Consider the following 13,766-nt stretch of genomic DNA (forward strand, 5'->3'; position numbering starts at 1 on the left):
TTAAAATGCCTGCACCCGCCCCCCCCCCCCAGCTGTCTGACTCTGGGTTTTCTGGCTTTCTCCTGACGTTGATCAAACCCCAGTAAAATTCTGGACAAGTCACTCCATCCAGACTAGCTTTCTTCTTTTGGTTTTATTTGACCTTTTTTCTTTTTTTTTTTTTTACTTCCCCCGTGATTCAGTTTCCATTTTGTTCAGACTGCAACCTGTGCACTCCTCATCTGTAGAAAAGGTTAGATTAGATTCCGATTATACAACATATAATTTCGTATTACAGAAAGCACTTTCATTAGCTATGACCTAATGTAGAAATACAATCAGATCAAAATACAGATTTTCAGTGCACAGATATGCAACATTGTTTCCCTGCTCCATTGCTTATTACTTTTTGCGTGTGTTTTGACGTGTGTTAAGATCTTGTTTGTTCCTTTGCCTTTTTTAGTGTTAGTTCAAGAGGTCGTATTTCACTTTGCAAATAAAATATTTTATTCTCAAATCTGTTGGTTCTCTATAATTTGTAAGATGCCAGAAACGGCGTACTCATTTGAACTTTTTTTTTTTTGAATGATTAAAAAAGGAAACTGAAACAAAAACCTAGTCATGTTTGGATGATATTTGACTCCTATGTCTTTTAGTTTAGAGCTGATTTGTTTATACAGTTATGCTATAATTTGTGAAGAACAAATCCCCTGAGCAGCATTTGTCCTTTGAGTGGCTTGAAACCAATTATGCACCTGCCCAGGAAGAAACCTATTGTCAGACAGCTCCTAGATTAGAGAAAGGTTACAAATACAAGGCACGTCAGTGCTTTGAATGGCAGGAAATCCACCTGCCATACAAACCTACAGGCAGATTTACCATGATCCTCTGCTGCATGTGTTTGTTTTGGTTTGTTTTCTTAAACCCATGATTTGCATGCTTTTTTTTTTTTTTTTTTTTTTTGCTTCATTTGATCTTCAGTGTCATATTTTCAAATGCCCCATCTTTGTTCTGTTTTTTTGTGCCCTGTGTTTGGTTGGATCCACCTCCTGTGTGTGTTGTCATTTCCTGTCCAGTGCTGGAGTTTGAGCTACGGAAAGCAAAGGAGACCATTCAGGCTCTGCGCGCCAACTTGACTCAGGCAGCAGGTGTGGCGTACTTTTAACTTCTTCTCCACCTCAACCCTTTTTGTTACAGTTTTCTCTCTTTTCTTTTTTTTTTATTTGTTACGAAGAACTTCATCGAGAAGGCTAGTCGTCAGTACCGGTTCAAACATTTCTCATTTTCTCAATTTCTCAGAGAGCGAAGTGGCCTCTCAGGAGAGAAAAAACTTCAAGTCGAGTCCTGAAATCCAGGTAGGGAATCTGTTCACATAAAGAGAAAGGAAGATTTTAGATGTATTTCTTTAAGCCTCTGTAAGACATGACTTTAAAAGCTTTCGCTAAACTTTGACCCTGCTTTTTCTCCTTCATCAGGAGCCCATACGCCCTCTAGAGAAAAGAGCCTTAAACTTCCTTGTGAATGAATATTTATTAAAAAATGAATACAAACTTTCGTCCATCACCTTCTCTGATGAAAATGATGATCAGGTAAAAACCTATCTCAAATGCTTCATGTTGTATATCTTATTTCTACTCAAGGTTTGGATTTCCAACTGATTCAGATTGCTTGTTTGGATGTTTCACTGTCCTGTATATAAGGGCAGACACAAATGCAATAACTGTGTACTTTCTTCTCATCTTGTTTGATTTTATATTTCCAGGACTTCGAATTGTGGGATGATGTTGGCCTCAACATCCCAAAACCCCCGGACCTGTTGCTGCTGTACAGGAACGGTGGCAGCCCGCTGTCCTCACCAAGAGACAAGGCCGATGCATCCGTTGGGGTGGCTTTTGGTGATCTTCCAGGAAACTGCATTGCTCGAGAGCCCCTAAAGAAGCCTGACCTGTCACAACGGGTATATATGCGTTTTTCTGTTTATTTGTAATCGGATTATTTTTTCTTAATCAACTTACCACAACTGTGCGCAGGGACGGTTACAGCATCCCAAGAAATGAAAATAGAATTGAAAAGTATGTTGGGCTTCTTGAATCACAGCCGGATCACCTTAAGCCCCGACCAAGAACTGAGTGCATATACTGCACACTACCTGATTATTTTCTAATAAACAAAATTTCTGTTTCTACATTTGTTTTAAATAAACTCCTACCAAACCAAATGATGCTGATGCTGAAGTTACTAATTTATTGTTCTGTGTATTTTACTTGTTTTTAACCCAAATGGCCTATTTTGTTTTGTTTTCCCTAGCAACAGTCAGAAGTTGTGCAAGAACTGGAGTACCAGCTCAACCTCCTGAACAGTGAGAAGCAGAGTCTTGCTGAGCAGATCAAGAAAATGCAGAGGTAGCTGCTTGCATACCACGCTGTATTTCAGATTGGGATTTATATTATATCCTTGGCTGCTGATGCTGAGAAAAAATGTCCATATTTTTGACATCTTTCTAATTAACAGGATTTATGTTTTTTGACACTTGTTTTTCCTTTTAAATTTCTTTACAGTGAGATTCAGACCCTGAAAAAGAGCATCTCCTCTCCACCTCCAGGCGCTCTGGAGCTGTGCTCCCAGAATTCACCAAACCTCTCCTCCTCTATCTCCTCAAAGGATTGCTCCACTAATCCTCCTTCTGTGGTATGTGGTGTCTCTCAGTATGTGTACAGATTATGTAAACATGTATCAGTGTATAAAACTCTATGTGCATCTCTTCTTACTCTCAGCCTTCTTTAGATAATGGTCAGTATCTAGACATCCGAGGGGTGTCAGAGGCTGAAAATGACCTCGTCTCAGCCTCCACTCAGAACACATCGCAGCCTCGACAACAGACGTGCAACAAAGTTATGGGTCAACCACGTGCCCAATTTGATCAGCCGAACAGGTGAGTGGAAATCTGTGCCTGTTTGTCTCTCTGTCATCCATACTGGCACTTAGACTTGGTTGACTGACTGACCTCTTTCACCACATCTAAAAACTCTACACACTTATTATAAATGTATCTGCCCTTACCTTTTCCAAGGTCCATAACCAAGGGACAGTCTTACAGTTGATGTTAGCAATTTAAAAGCACGGGCAGCTTCAAACACAGGTCTTTTTCCAAAATACTTTTGTTTATTTGTATTGCAATCAGAAGCAACCATGGTTGAATTTAACTATTGATTGAATGCTCTAAATAAGTAAAAAACAATTTGAATGATATTTGGTATAAAAAGATCTCAAAAGCAATCAGAATGTCTCCTGAGTTTTTCTTCTGTTGACTCTGTATATATGAAGCTATGTATGCTTGAAACCAATGGTTATAATTTGGTTGCTAAAAGCTTTATTTTCTAATTTGATTGTAAGATTAGCAAAAGAAAGGTTTTAGGATGAATCAGCCATGCTCCCCTTTTTGATGTAGTTGCATCTTGTATCCACTAGATGATGGTAGATGTCTGGCTTTGCAAACATGTTGAACAGGCATACTTCTAATACCTCTACTTGGTCGTATGTTGTTTTTCCTATATATACTTTGACCTTTGTGTTCATTTTAAATTTGATTATAGGTTAGAGGCCATTAAGCTAGTTTAAATACTGCTGTAATGTGTTTAGTTCAGAATGAATTTCCCTAATTTTGCCTGTGAAGCAGACAGCAGTTACATGAGAGAGTGGCAGCAGTTTCGCTCTCTAGCAGCTTGGCTCTGTTTGCACGTCTGTCATTCTGTGGTCAGAGCGATCGCCAAGCTTCTTTAGGAATGAAGAGGAAATCTCAATCTCTGTAAGATAATGATGGCTTCCAACTCTACTTTTTCTTGGTATTCCAGGAAGTTATCCCCGGCCTTCCAGCAAGCCTTGCTGTCCTTCTGCAGAATGTCCTCTGACAGCCGACTTGGAGCAGAGGTCAGCACCACTAAGTAGTCAAAAGAGGATCAATATATTTAAAGAGCAGGTTCTGTTCAGAAAACTGATGCGTATCCCTCCGGTCTCCAGGTGTCTCGCATAGCAGACAGCGAGGAAAGCGTGATGCTGATGCTGGGCCGCTGTCTCCCTCACATTGTTCCCAACGTCCTCCTCGCTAAACGAGAGGTAACCCTTCAACTGCTGCTTCCCTCTCTGTGCTTCTCTCTCTCGCCTGCCTTCATCCGATTCATCATATGCATCTTGTCTTAATATCCAATAGATGCACACAGAGCAGCAGGACTAAGCAGGGTGGTAATTTTGGGGAGCTACAACTTTAGCTTTTGGCCTTCTATCTAATCTTTACCTACATACAGTATATTGGAACAAGTTCTAAACCTTTAGGTCTTAATAAAGGTGCTGTGTGTAGATTTATTTTCTTATTTGTATTATTATTCATTTCTTTCTGTCTGTACATTTTGGATATACATTAAAAGACTCAGACATTGTTTAACTTTGCTAAACATAATTCCCAGGATTCTGCTTTACATTTCACCTTCTGACATGACAGAAATATGTTGTCTCCTTTCTTAATTCTTGCATTTGTTTTTGGTTTAAGTAGTAAAATTCTCACTGTGTTGGAGGTTTCTAGTCTTCTGAATAGTGGTTTGCCAAATGCTGAAGTTGTTTAAACCTCAGCCTTCAAAATCAGCACACAGCACATTTATTTTTTGTTTTCTCTCGACAACTGCATCCTCTTTGCAAGTAAACATTACCAGCCTGCAAATCTCCCGTTGCCTGGTGTCTCATCTGTTGATTTGAAATGTCTTCCCTTTTTAAGAAGGTATTTGTCCTAACCTGTCACCATCATCAGTTCTCTGCTGCTACTTTGGATCGCTCTGTCACATTTACTGGCCTTTTGTCTCTTCACTGAGTTTTATTTCTATTCCTCTTTTCGTCTCACTCATTCTCTCACTCTCATGCATGCCTCTCCTCTAGAGAATGGTTTCACATCTTTGCCAGGTGAGTATTTCACGCACTCATCTGCATGGTTCTGACGTGACCTGTAGAAATAAGCAACTAATAACCACCCCGACTTCCCCCCTGAAGCTACAACTGCTGAGAGAGGTGCCAAATAAGTATAACTAAATAAGTAAACACTTAAAGGTTCCCACAGATTTGGGCATATCCGAGGCGGACTCGCATTTGCATACTTATACTCTGTGTCACACAATAAACCGCTCGGTAGGAAAAAGTCTCCACGTCGAACTGTTTAATATGTGACACCGAGCTGGTAAGGGTTTAGAGTCAGCAACCAGTCTAGAGGACGCTCAGTGTCACAGCCACTCTCTGCGCTTCAATTCAGTTTATTTATATAGCGCCAATTCACAACACATGTTGTCTCAAGGCACTTCACAACAGTCAGGTACATACATTCCAATTAATCCTAACAATTGAACAGTGCAGTCAGAGTTAGTTATTTATTCAAATTGGATAAAAAGTTTTTCTGTCTAAGGAAACCCAGCAGATTGCTTCCAGTCAGTGACTTGCAGCATTCACTCCTCCTGGATGAGCATGTAGAGACAGTGGACTGTCACTGGCGTTGACTTTGCAGCAATCCCTCATACTGAGCATGCATGTAGCGACAGTGGAGAGGAAAAACTCCCTTTTAACAGGAAGAAACCTCCAGCAGAACCAGGCTCAGTGTGAGCGGCCATCTGCCACGACCGACTGGGGGTTTGAGAGAACAGAGCAGAGACACAAAGAGAACAAAGAAGCACTGATCCAGGAGTAATTTATATGGGAAGGAAAAGTAAATGTTAATTGATGTAGCTCCTTTAGTCGTTTCACCTAGAAAGAACGAACAGATAAACTCTGAGCCAGTTTTCAAGGTTAGAGTCTGAAAGAGCACATATAATTAGTTACAGTAAAGCTCAGTCAATCGCCATGTCTAGGAGAGAGAAAGGGTTAAACACTGAAAGACAGGGCCAAGTGGATCATTGGTAGAGGGTGAGCATTAAGTTGTTGCCAGCAGAAGATCGGATGATGCCCCTCTCCAGAAAGGTGTCACAGGTAGACACAGAGCCAGGCCAGGTGTAGCTTCTAGGAAGAGAATAGAGAGAACAAAGTTAAAAGCTGAAATAACAGCAAATAATGCAAAATTGGAGAGTAGTGTGAGAATGTAGCGAAGAGGGTGAGAGTGGTCATTATGTCCTTCAGCCTAAGCCTATAGCAACATAACTACAGAGATAGTTTCAGTTCAGATTATTTAATTAAACGCCGCTTATTTACAACAATGTCGTCTCAAGGAACCCCACAAAGGATCCCACTGATGGTCATTGTTATACTAAAAACCACAAGGATTGGGATTCCTCCCTCTGTCAGACTGATTATAACCATTGGAAAAGAGAAGGGGTCATACAGGTAGCAGAAATGGAGTGTGTGTTTGCACCTCAACCATAACTGAGCCGGTTTAGGCTAAACCTGACTCCCCCTTACTCCAACCAACAGGGAGGGAGGAAGGCTCCCTCCCTGGTAACCTAAGCCACTCTAACTATAAGCTTTATCAAAAAGGAAAGTTTTAAGCCTAGTCTTAAAAGTAGACAGGGTGTCTGCCTCACAGACTAAAACCGGGAGCTGGTTCCACAGGAGAGGAGCCTGATAACTAAAGGATCTGCCTCCCATTCTACTTCTAGAGACTCTAGGAACCACCAGTAAACCTGCAGTCTGAGAACGAAGTGCTCTGTTACAAACGTATGGAACAATCAGATCTCTGATGTATGATGGAGCTAGATCATTAAGGGCTTTATATGTGAGGAGGAGAATTTTAAATTCTATTCTGGACTTAACAGGGAGCCAATGAAGGGAAGCTAAAATAGGAGAAATATGATCTCTCGTTTTAATTTTCATCAGAAATCTTGCTGCAGCATTTTGAATCAGCTGAAGGCTTTTAACTGCATTTTGTGGACATCCTGATAGTAGAGAATTACAATAGTCCAGCCTTGAAGTAACAAATGCATGGACTAGTTTTTCAGCGTCACTCCTGGATAGGATATTTCTAATTTTGGCAATGTTCCGGAGGTGAAAGAAGGAAATCCTAGAAATCTGTTTAATATGGGATTTAAATGACATGTCCTGGTCAAAAATAACACCAAGGTTTTTTACTTTATTACCGGAGGTCAATTTAAAGCCATCCAGGTTAAGTGATTGACTATGCAGTTTCTTTTTTAAAGACTCCGGTCCAAAGACGACAACTTCCGTCTTGTCTGAATTTAGGAGCAAAAAATGTAAAGTCATCCAAGTTTTTATATCTTCAAAACATGCTTGTAGTCTATCTAACTGGTTGGGCTCATCAGGATTTATGGATAAGTAAAGCTGAGTATCCTCAGCGTAACAGTGAAAATTTGACCTATTGGAAGCATTTATATATTAAAGAGAATTGGCCCAAGTACTGAACCCTGTGATACTCCACAATTAATTCTGGAGTTTAAAGATGATTTATCATTTACATGAACAAACTGGAATCTGTCAGACAAATAAGATTTAAACCAGCCTAGCAATGTTCCCCTGATCCCTACAGCATATTCCAGCCTTTTTAAGAGAATATTATGGTCGACTGTATCAAATGCAGCACTGAGATCTAGCAGAACCAGAACAGACACAAGTCTATTATCTGAGGCCATAAGAATATCATTAGTGACTTTCAGCAGAGCTGTTTCAGTGCTATGATGAGCTCTGAAGCTTGACTGAAACTCTTCAAACATGTCATTGCTGTGTAAATGCTCACACATTTGATTAGCAACTATTTTCTCAAGAATATTAGATAAGAATGGAAGATTGGATATAGGTCTGTAATTTTTCAAGTCATTTCGATCAAGCGAAAGTTTCTTAAGTAAAAGTTTAATTACAGCTAACTTAAAAGCCTGTGGTACATATCCATTTACTAAAGATAGATTAATCATATCTAAAATGGGACTGGTAATCAGAGGGAACACTTCCTTAAATAATTTGGTTGGGATTGGGTCTAACATACAAGTTGAAGGTTTAGATGAAGCTAATATTTCTGATAACTCAGGAAGCTTCACAGGATCAAAACAGTCCAAACACAAATCAGGTTCTGCAGTTATTTCCAATGTTGTCTCACTTGATGAGGATGAAGTAATCATCTTCGGGAGTATGTCAAAGATTTTATTTTTAATAGAATCAATTTTATTTAAGAAGAATCCCATAAAGTCATGACTGCTAAGAGCTAAGGGAATGGATGGCTCAACAGAGCTATGACTCTGTGTAAGTTTAGCAACTGTACTAAAGAGAAACCTAGGATTATTCTTGTTCTCTTCTATTAATGATGAGAAATAAGCTGTTCCGGCTTGGCGAAGTGTCTTTTTTTACAACAGTAGGCTATTTTTCCAGATTAAGTAGGAATCCTCTGGGTGTGTAGAGCACCATTTTCTCTCCAATTTTCTAACATTGTGCTTTAAAGTATGCAGGTCTGAATTAAACCAAGGAGCTAGCCTCCTATTAATGATTACCTTCTTTTCAAGGGGGCTGCATTGTCTAATGCATCACGCAATGATGAAGAAACACTATGAACAAAAGAATCATTTTGTGAAGGGCAGAAACAGAATTATTGCCCTCCACTGTGCTTTTCAGTGATAATGAGTAAATTAAAAGTGGAACAGATTCTTTAAAGGTTGTTACAGCATCGCCTGATAATGATCTACTATAATGAAATTTTCTTTCCGGTGTGGAGTACTAGGTTAAATTAAACTCAAAGGTTATTAAGAAATGGTCAGACAGGACAGGGTTATGAGAAAATGTTATATCTTTACACTCAATGCCGTATGTCAGCACAAGGTCCAGAGAATGAAGACAAAGGTGGGTAGGTTTGTTAATGTTTTGAGCAGGGCCAATTGAGTCTAAGATAGCATTAAAGGCTATATTTAGGCTATCACTTTCAGCGTCTACATGAATGTTAAAATCCCCCACTATAATAATTGTATCTGTATTTAACACTAAATCAGATAAAAGGTCTGAAAACTGATCTAAAAATTGAGAGTAAGGGCCTGGTGGACGGTACAAAACAACAAACAGAAGTGGTTTTAGTGCTTTGCAATTTGGATGAGGAAAACTAAGGATTAAATATTCAAAAGAGTTGTAGCTATTGATTGGTCTGGGGCTAATCAATAAATCGGACTGAAAGATTGTTGCTACTCCTCCTCGCCCAGTATTTTGAGGAATGTGAAAATTTAAATAATTAGTAGGAGTTGACTCATTTATAGTAACATAATCCTCTTGCTGCAGCCAGGTTTCTGTGAGGCAAAATAAATCAATCTGATTGTCACAAATCAGGTCACTAACTAGCAAAGTCTTTGAAGAGAGAGATCTTATGTTCAGTAAGCCACATTTAATTGTTTTATTTTTCTTTTCGGTCTGAGTTGTCTTTATTTTTATGAGATTTTCCTGATTTCCTCGTTTTAGATTATTTTTTAATCTATTCAATTTTGGCTGTAGGCGAGACACTGTCTTAATAGGGTAATGGGTGGGTAGCAGTACAGAAGCTGCAGAGAGGAGTGTTAAACTACGACCCTGCTTCCTGGTCTGAACCCTGGGTTGTCAGAGTTTTGGAGAACTAATAAATTCGGCCAGATTCCTAGAAAGAAGAGCTGCTCCATCCAAAGTGGGATGGATACCGCCTCTCCGGACCGCGCCAGGTTTTCCCCAAAATGTTCGCCAGTTATCAATGTAACCCACATCGTTTTCTGGACACCACCTAGACAGCCAGCGGTTGAATGACAGCATGCGGCTAAACATGTATTCACTGGTCAGATCGGGGAGGGGACCAGAGAAAATTACGGAGTCCGACATTGTTTTGGCAAATTTACACACCGAAGCAACACTAACTTTGGTGACCTCCGATTGACGTAACCGGGTGTCATTACCGCCAGCGTGAATAACAATCTTACTGTATTTACGCTGATCCTTAGCCAGCAGTTTCAGGTATGATTTGATGTCGCCCGTTCTGGCCCCTGGCAGACATTTGACTATGGTCGCTGGTGTCTCTAGTGCCACGTTTCTGACTATGGAGCTGCCAATTACCAGAGTTGGTTTCTCAGCGGGTGTGTCACTGAGCGGGGAAAATCTGTTAGAAATGCAGACGGGTGGGTGGTGACCTGTGGGGTGGGATCTATGGACTATGTTTCTACGTACCGTCACCCAGCCGGCTTGAGGCCCCGGCTGCGCGGGCTCTGCTGGAGGACTGCTACGGAGAGCTACCCTCGGTGGCTCCGCGCTGGCTAAGGGGCCTCGGCTATCTGCTGGTTTTTCAACAGCGCGGAGCCGGGCCTCCAATTCCGACACCCTCGCCTCCAAAGCTACAAAAATGCTACATTTATTACACGTACCATTATCACTAAAGGAGGCAGAGGAGTAACTGAACATCTGACACAGAGAGCAGGAGAGAGGAGAAGACTCAGAGAGAGAAACAGCCGAACGGGTAGCCATGGTGGAGCTAACGCTAAGCTAGCGACCCCTTACCACTACTAGAAAAACCGTGTAAACACGGAGAGTCCCCAAACGTTAAATACAGCAACAGAAAGTATGTGTTTTAACGTGCTTATGTATTATAACAAGTAAGAGATATCACACACCAAATGATTCACCAAGTGCAACAGCGAAAACAGGAAGTGACGTTACCCAGAGCTCCAGCTGACCTACAGATTCACTTCACTGACAGGTGTATGGTGGATGCCCTGGTGGAGACAAAACAGGGCTAGGTGCCTTGCCCAATTAGCTCATCAAACGTCTTACTATGCATTCGGAGATATCCAAAGTGTTTCTCGATGTCCATCACTTCATTTCTTTCACCAGCATATTGTATTTCTCTTCTTCGTCTTTAGTCTAGTGTAATGGCCTTATAAAAAAACTTATTTTATTTTCTTTTTCTAAAGCTATAAGGTAAACTAGCTCTTCCTCCTCGTACAATAAAGCCCTGGCAGATGGTGTGGGAAAAGTAGGAATTTGTCACAAGAAATGCTTTACAATGAAATCTTAAACGTCTGCAGATAGCGTGTGCGGAGACCGTGCCGTTCATAGTACGCTTAACAGTGGGAGCCTTTAGATGGTGTGAATTAATCCCAAAAGATTTTGCACCGCTTGAAAATTGAATATACTATCCTGCAGTACAAACAAGTGCAGCAGTTTTAGCTTTTTAGGGGTTTTGTGTGATTTCAGCTGTTTTCCTTTGTTCATTTTCCTGCATTAGTTATTGAGGTTTCCAATGTTTTAGCAGTATTTTGGTTAAAAAACTATACCCGTAACCCTAATCCCACATATGATGCTACAAATAAACGTTTTTTTTTAAATAATGTTATACAGTGCCTTGCGCAAGTATTCATACCCCTTAAATGTTATCACATTTTGTTATGTTACTCAACAAACATCTGTCTTTTTTATTGTAAAATTATGTGATTTACCCACACAAAGTAGTAAATTAAATGTGAAGGAAAGGAAAAACTGCATTTACCTGCTTTGCAATAATTGTGACACAACATTTTGCCCATTATGTGCTGCAAAGTAGTTCAGTCTTTGTCAGATTGGATGGAGAGCATCAATGAACATTTTGGAAACCCTCCGCTGGGATTATTATTCAGTATTATCCTGTAAGTAGCTCTTTCCATCTTCACATAAACCCTGACTGACTTCCCCATTCCTGCTGAAAAACAGCATCCCCTCATTATGATGATGCCAGCCCCATGTTTCTCAATGTAAGGGAATGTTTCCTGCATTGTCCATCCAGCATTTTGAATGTAAGCAAAAAATATGTATAGTCAGATTTCTGACTTTCCATATCAATAAGTACTAGTGCCCCCCAGGGGTGTGTTCTATCCCCATTCTTCTTCTCCCTATACACAAATGACTGCACGTCAGCGGACTCGAAACTCCTGAAGTTTGCAGACGACACCACTGTAATTGGACTGATCCAGGACAGTGATGAGTCTGCATACAGACAGGAGGTGGATCGGCTGGTACACTGGTGCGGTCAGAACTACCTGGAACTCAACCCACTCAAGACTGTGGAAATGGTGGTGGATTTTCGGAGAACACCACCCATATACACCCCCCTCACCATCCTCAACAACACCGTAGCAGCTGTGGACCACTTCAGGTTCCTAGGAACCATCATCTCTGAGGACCTGAGATGGTCTTCACACATAGACACTGATCGAAAGAAGGCCCAGCAGAGACTGTACTTCCTGAGGCAACTCAAGAAGTACAACCTTCCACAGGAGCTGTTGGTCATCTTCTACACTGCCATCATTCAGTCTGTCCAGTCTTCATCCATCTCAGTGTGGTTTGGCTCATCCACAAAACAGGACAGGTTTTGTGGATGAACAAATAATCAGGACTGCTGAGAGAATAATCAGAGATGACCTTCCCTCCATCCAGGACTTATACAGGTCTAGGGTCAGGAAAAGAGCTGGAAAAATCTCTGCAGACCCCACACACCCTGCACATAAACTGTTCATAGCTTTACCTTCAGGCCGCCGCTACAGAGCACTGTTCACTAAAACCAGCCGCCACAGAGACAGTTTCTTCCCCCAGGCTGTTTCTCTGATGATCATTTAATAGAGTACCAAACAACAGCATACAGATGTTGCAAATGCACCTTTTTATTTATATATGTGTATATTTGTTTATTGTATATATGTATATTCTTTAATGCAAAAAACAAAAACCAGAGAGCAAAGTGTACCGGAGTCAAATTCCTTGTTTGTATGTATGAACTTGGCAATAAAGCTGATTCTGATTTCAGATTTTGTTCTTAAAAATGATGAGAAACAGGTACAGTTTTTCTTCCACTTCAAAGTCATACACTGCTTCGTGTTTGTCTATTGCAATGTGAAGAAGTTCAAGGGGTATGAATACATTTGCAAGGGACTGTAAATTGTCTTTACAGCATTGCTGGATCTGAATTAATCAGCTTTCTGTCCTTTTTGTTATCTCAGACAGTAGATCATGATATTCCAGAGCAGGTTTTAGTGAAAAGGAAAGAAGGTCATGAGTGTTGAGAAAGATCAGGCATTAGTGAACCATTGCTCCCTGCGAGCTAAACAGCAGACCTCTGCACAGGTGCACACTGACTCCACATGCATGCAAGTTGTGTTTATATCTGTCCATTCTACCCAAAAACAAAGTGTTTTAATTTTCGAACAGTGTTCAAACTTGACACGTTCAAAACTTGTAATTGTCTGAAAGAGGTAAGTCTGGTTGTCATAACTCCCTGTTTCACTGCTTTGCATATTACCTTGGTAGTATAGGCATGATCAACCTCAGGCCGTTAAGAAGCTCCTAATCTTTTTGCTAAATCAAGGTAAACAAAGGGAAGGGAGAGGTTGGTGAGAAATTAAATTACAGCAGAACACGAATCCTTTGGAGCTCCTGTTTATTGTTGTGGACTTTGCACTTTGTCAGTTAGATTCAAAGATCATTGCCCCACATACTCATTTGCAGATGCAGCTGCTCACACTTCAGTTTTGCAACTTGAAACTCTGTGGCCACCACAAGCCTGGAGACCCACCTTTTAGTTTGGATGTGACACCCACTAAAAAGCAAAACAATGAGTTGTTTTAGGTTGCCTGCCACCTGGCTGTATTATCAGACTCTGTAAATCAGTAAAAATCATGTTTTTGTTTCAGGTACTGGACTCACTTGTAGTACTGGAATTTGAATTGCACCCAGTTCCTTTATTTCACAAGTGTTTTTAAAGATGGAGTGACCCATATCCTAGTTTTTCTTGTTTTACAGAAAAGAGAATAAAAGATTTTTTTGAGATCAACTTGAAAAAGTTAGCAATTTATATG

At 40.5% G+C, this 13,766-nt stretch overlaps 1 protein-coding gene across 10 annotated transcripts in view; it reads left to right on the plus strand.

The window, feature by feature from the left end:
* relch (RAB11 binding and LisH domain, coiled-coil and HEAT repeat containing) overlaps positions 1–13,766 on the plus strand; it is a 39,950-nt gene that overhangs the window by 7,556 nt on the left and 18,628 nt on the right. For 6 of the 10 annotated variants that reach the window (XR_007035647.1, XM_047348967.1, XM_047348969.1 and 3 more), the window contains exons 3-12: positions 1,056–1,127; positions 1,279–1,334; positions 1,455–1,568; positions 1,742–1,936; positions 2,287–2,381; positions 2,538–2,667; positions 2,754–2,911; positions 3,831–3,906; positions 3,997–4,092; positions 4,903–4,926. Coding sequence is in view for 9 of the 10 variants with exons in the window: in XM_047348967.1 (XP_047204923.1) it covers positions 1,056–1,127; positions 1,279–1,334; positions 1,455–1,568; positions 1,742–1,936; positions 2,287–2,381; positions 2,538–2,667; positions 2,754–2,911; positions 3,831–3,906; positions 3,997–4,092; positions 4,903–4,926 (1,016 nt within the window). In the remaining variant the exon portion in view is untranslated. The remainder of the gene's footprint in view (positions 1–1,055; positions 1,128–1,278; positions 1,335–1,454; positions 1,569–1,741; positions 1,937–2,286; positions 2,382–2,537; positions 2,668–2,753; positions 2,912–3,830; positions 3,907–3,996; positions 4,093–4,902; positions 4,927–13,766) is intronic. The other 4 variants (XM_047348970.1, XM_047348971.1, XM_047348972.1 and 1 more) reach the window with 3 other exon arrangements.

The sequence above is a fragment of the Girardinichthys multiradiatus genome, chromosome 21 (assembly GCF_021462225.1).
Source record: "Girardinichthys multiradiatus isolate DD_20200921_A chromosome 21, DD_fGirMul_XY1, whole genome shotgun sequence".
NCBI lineage: Eukaryota > Metazoa > Chordata > Actinopteri > Cyprinodontiformes > Goodeidae > Girardinichthys > Girardinichthys multiradiatus.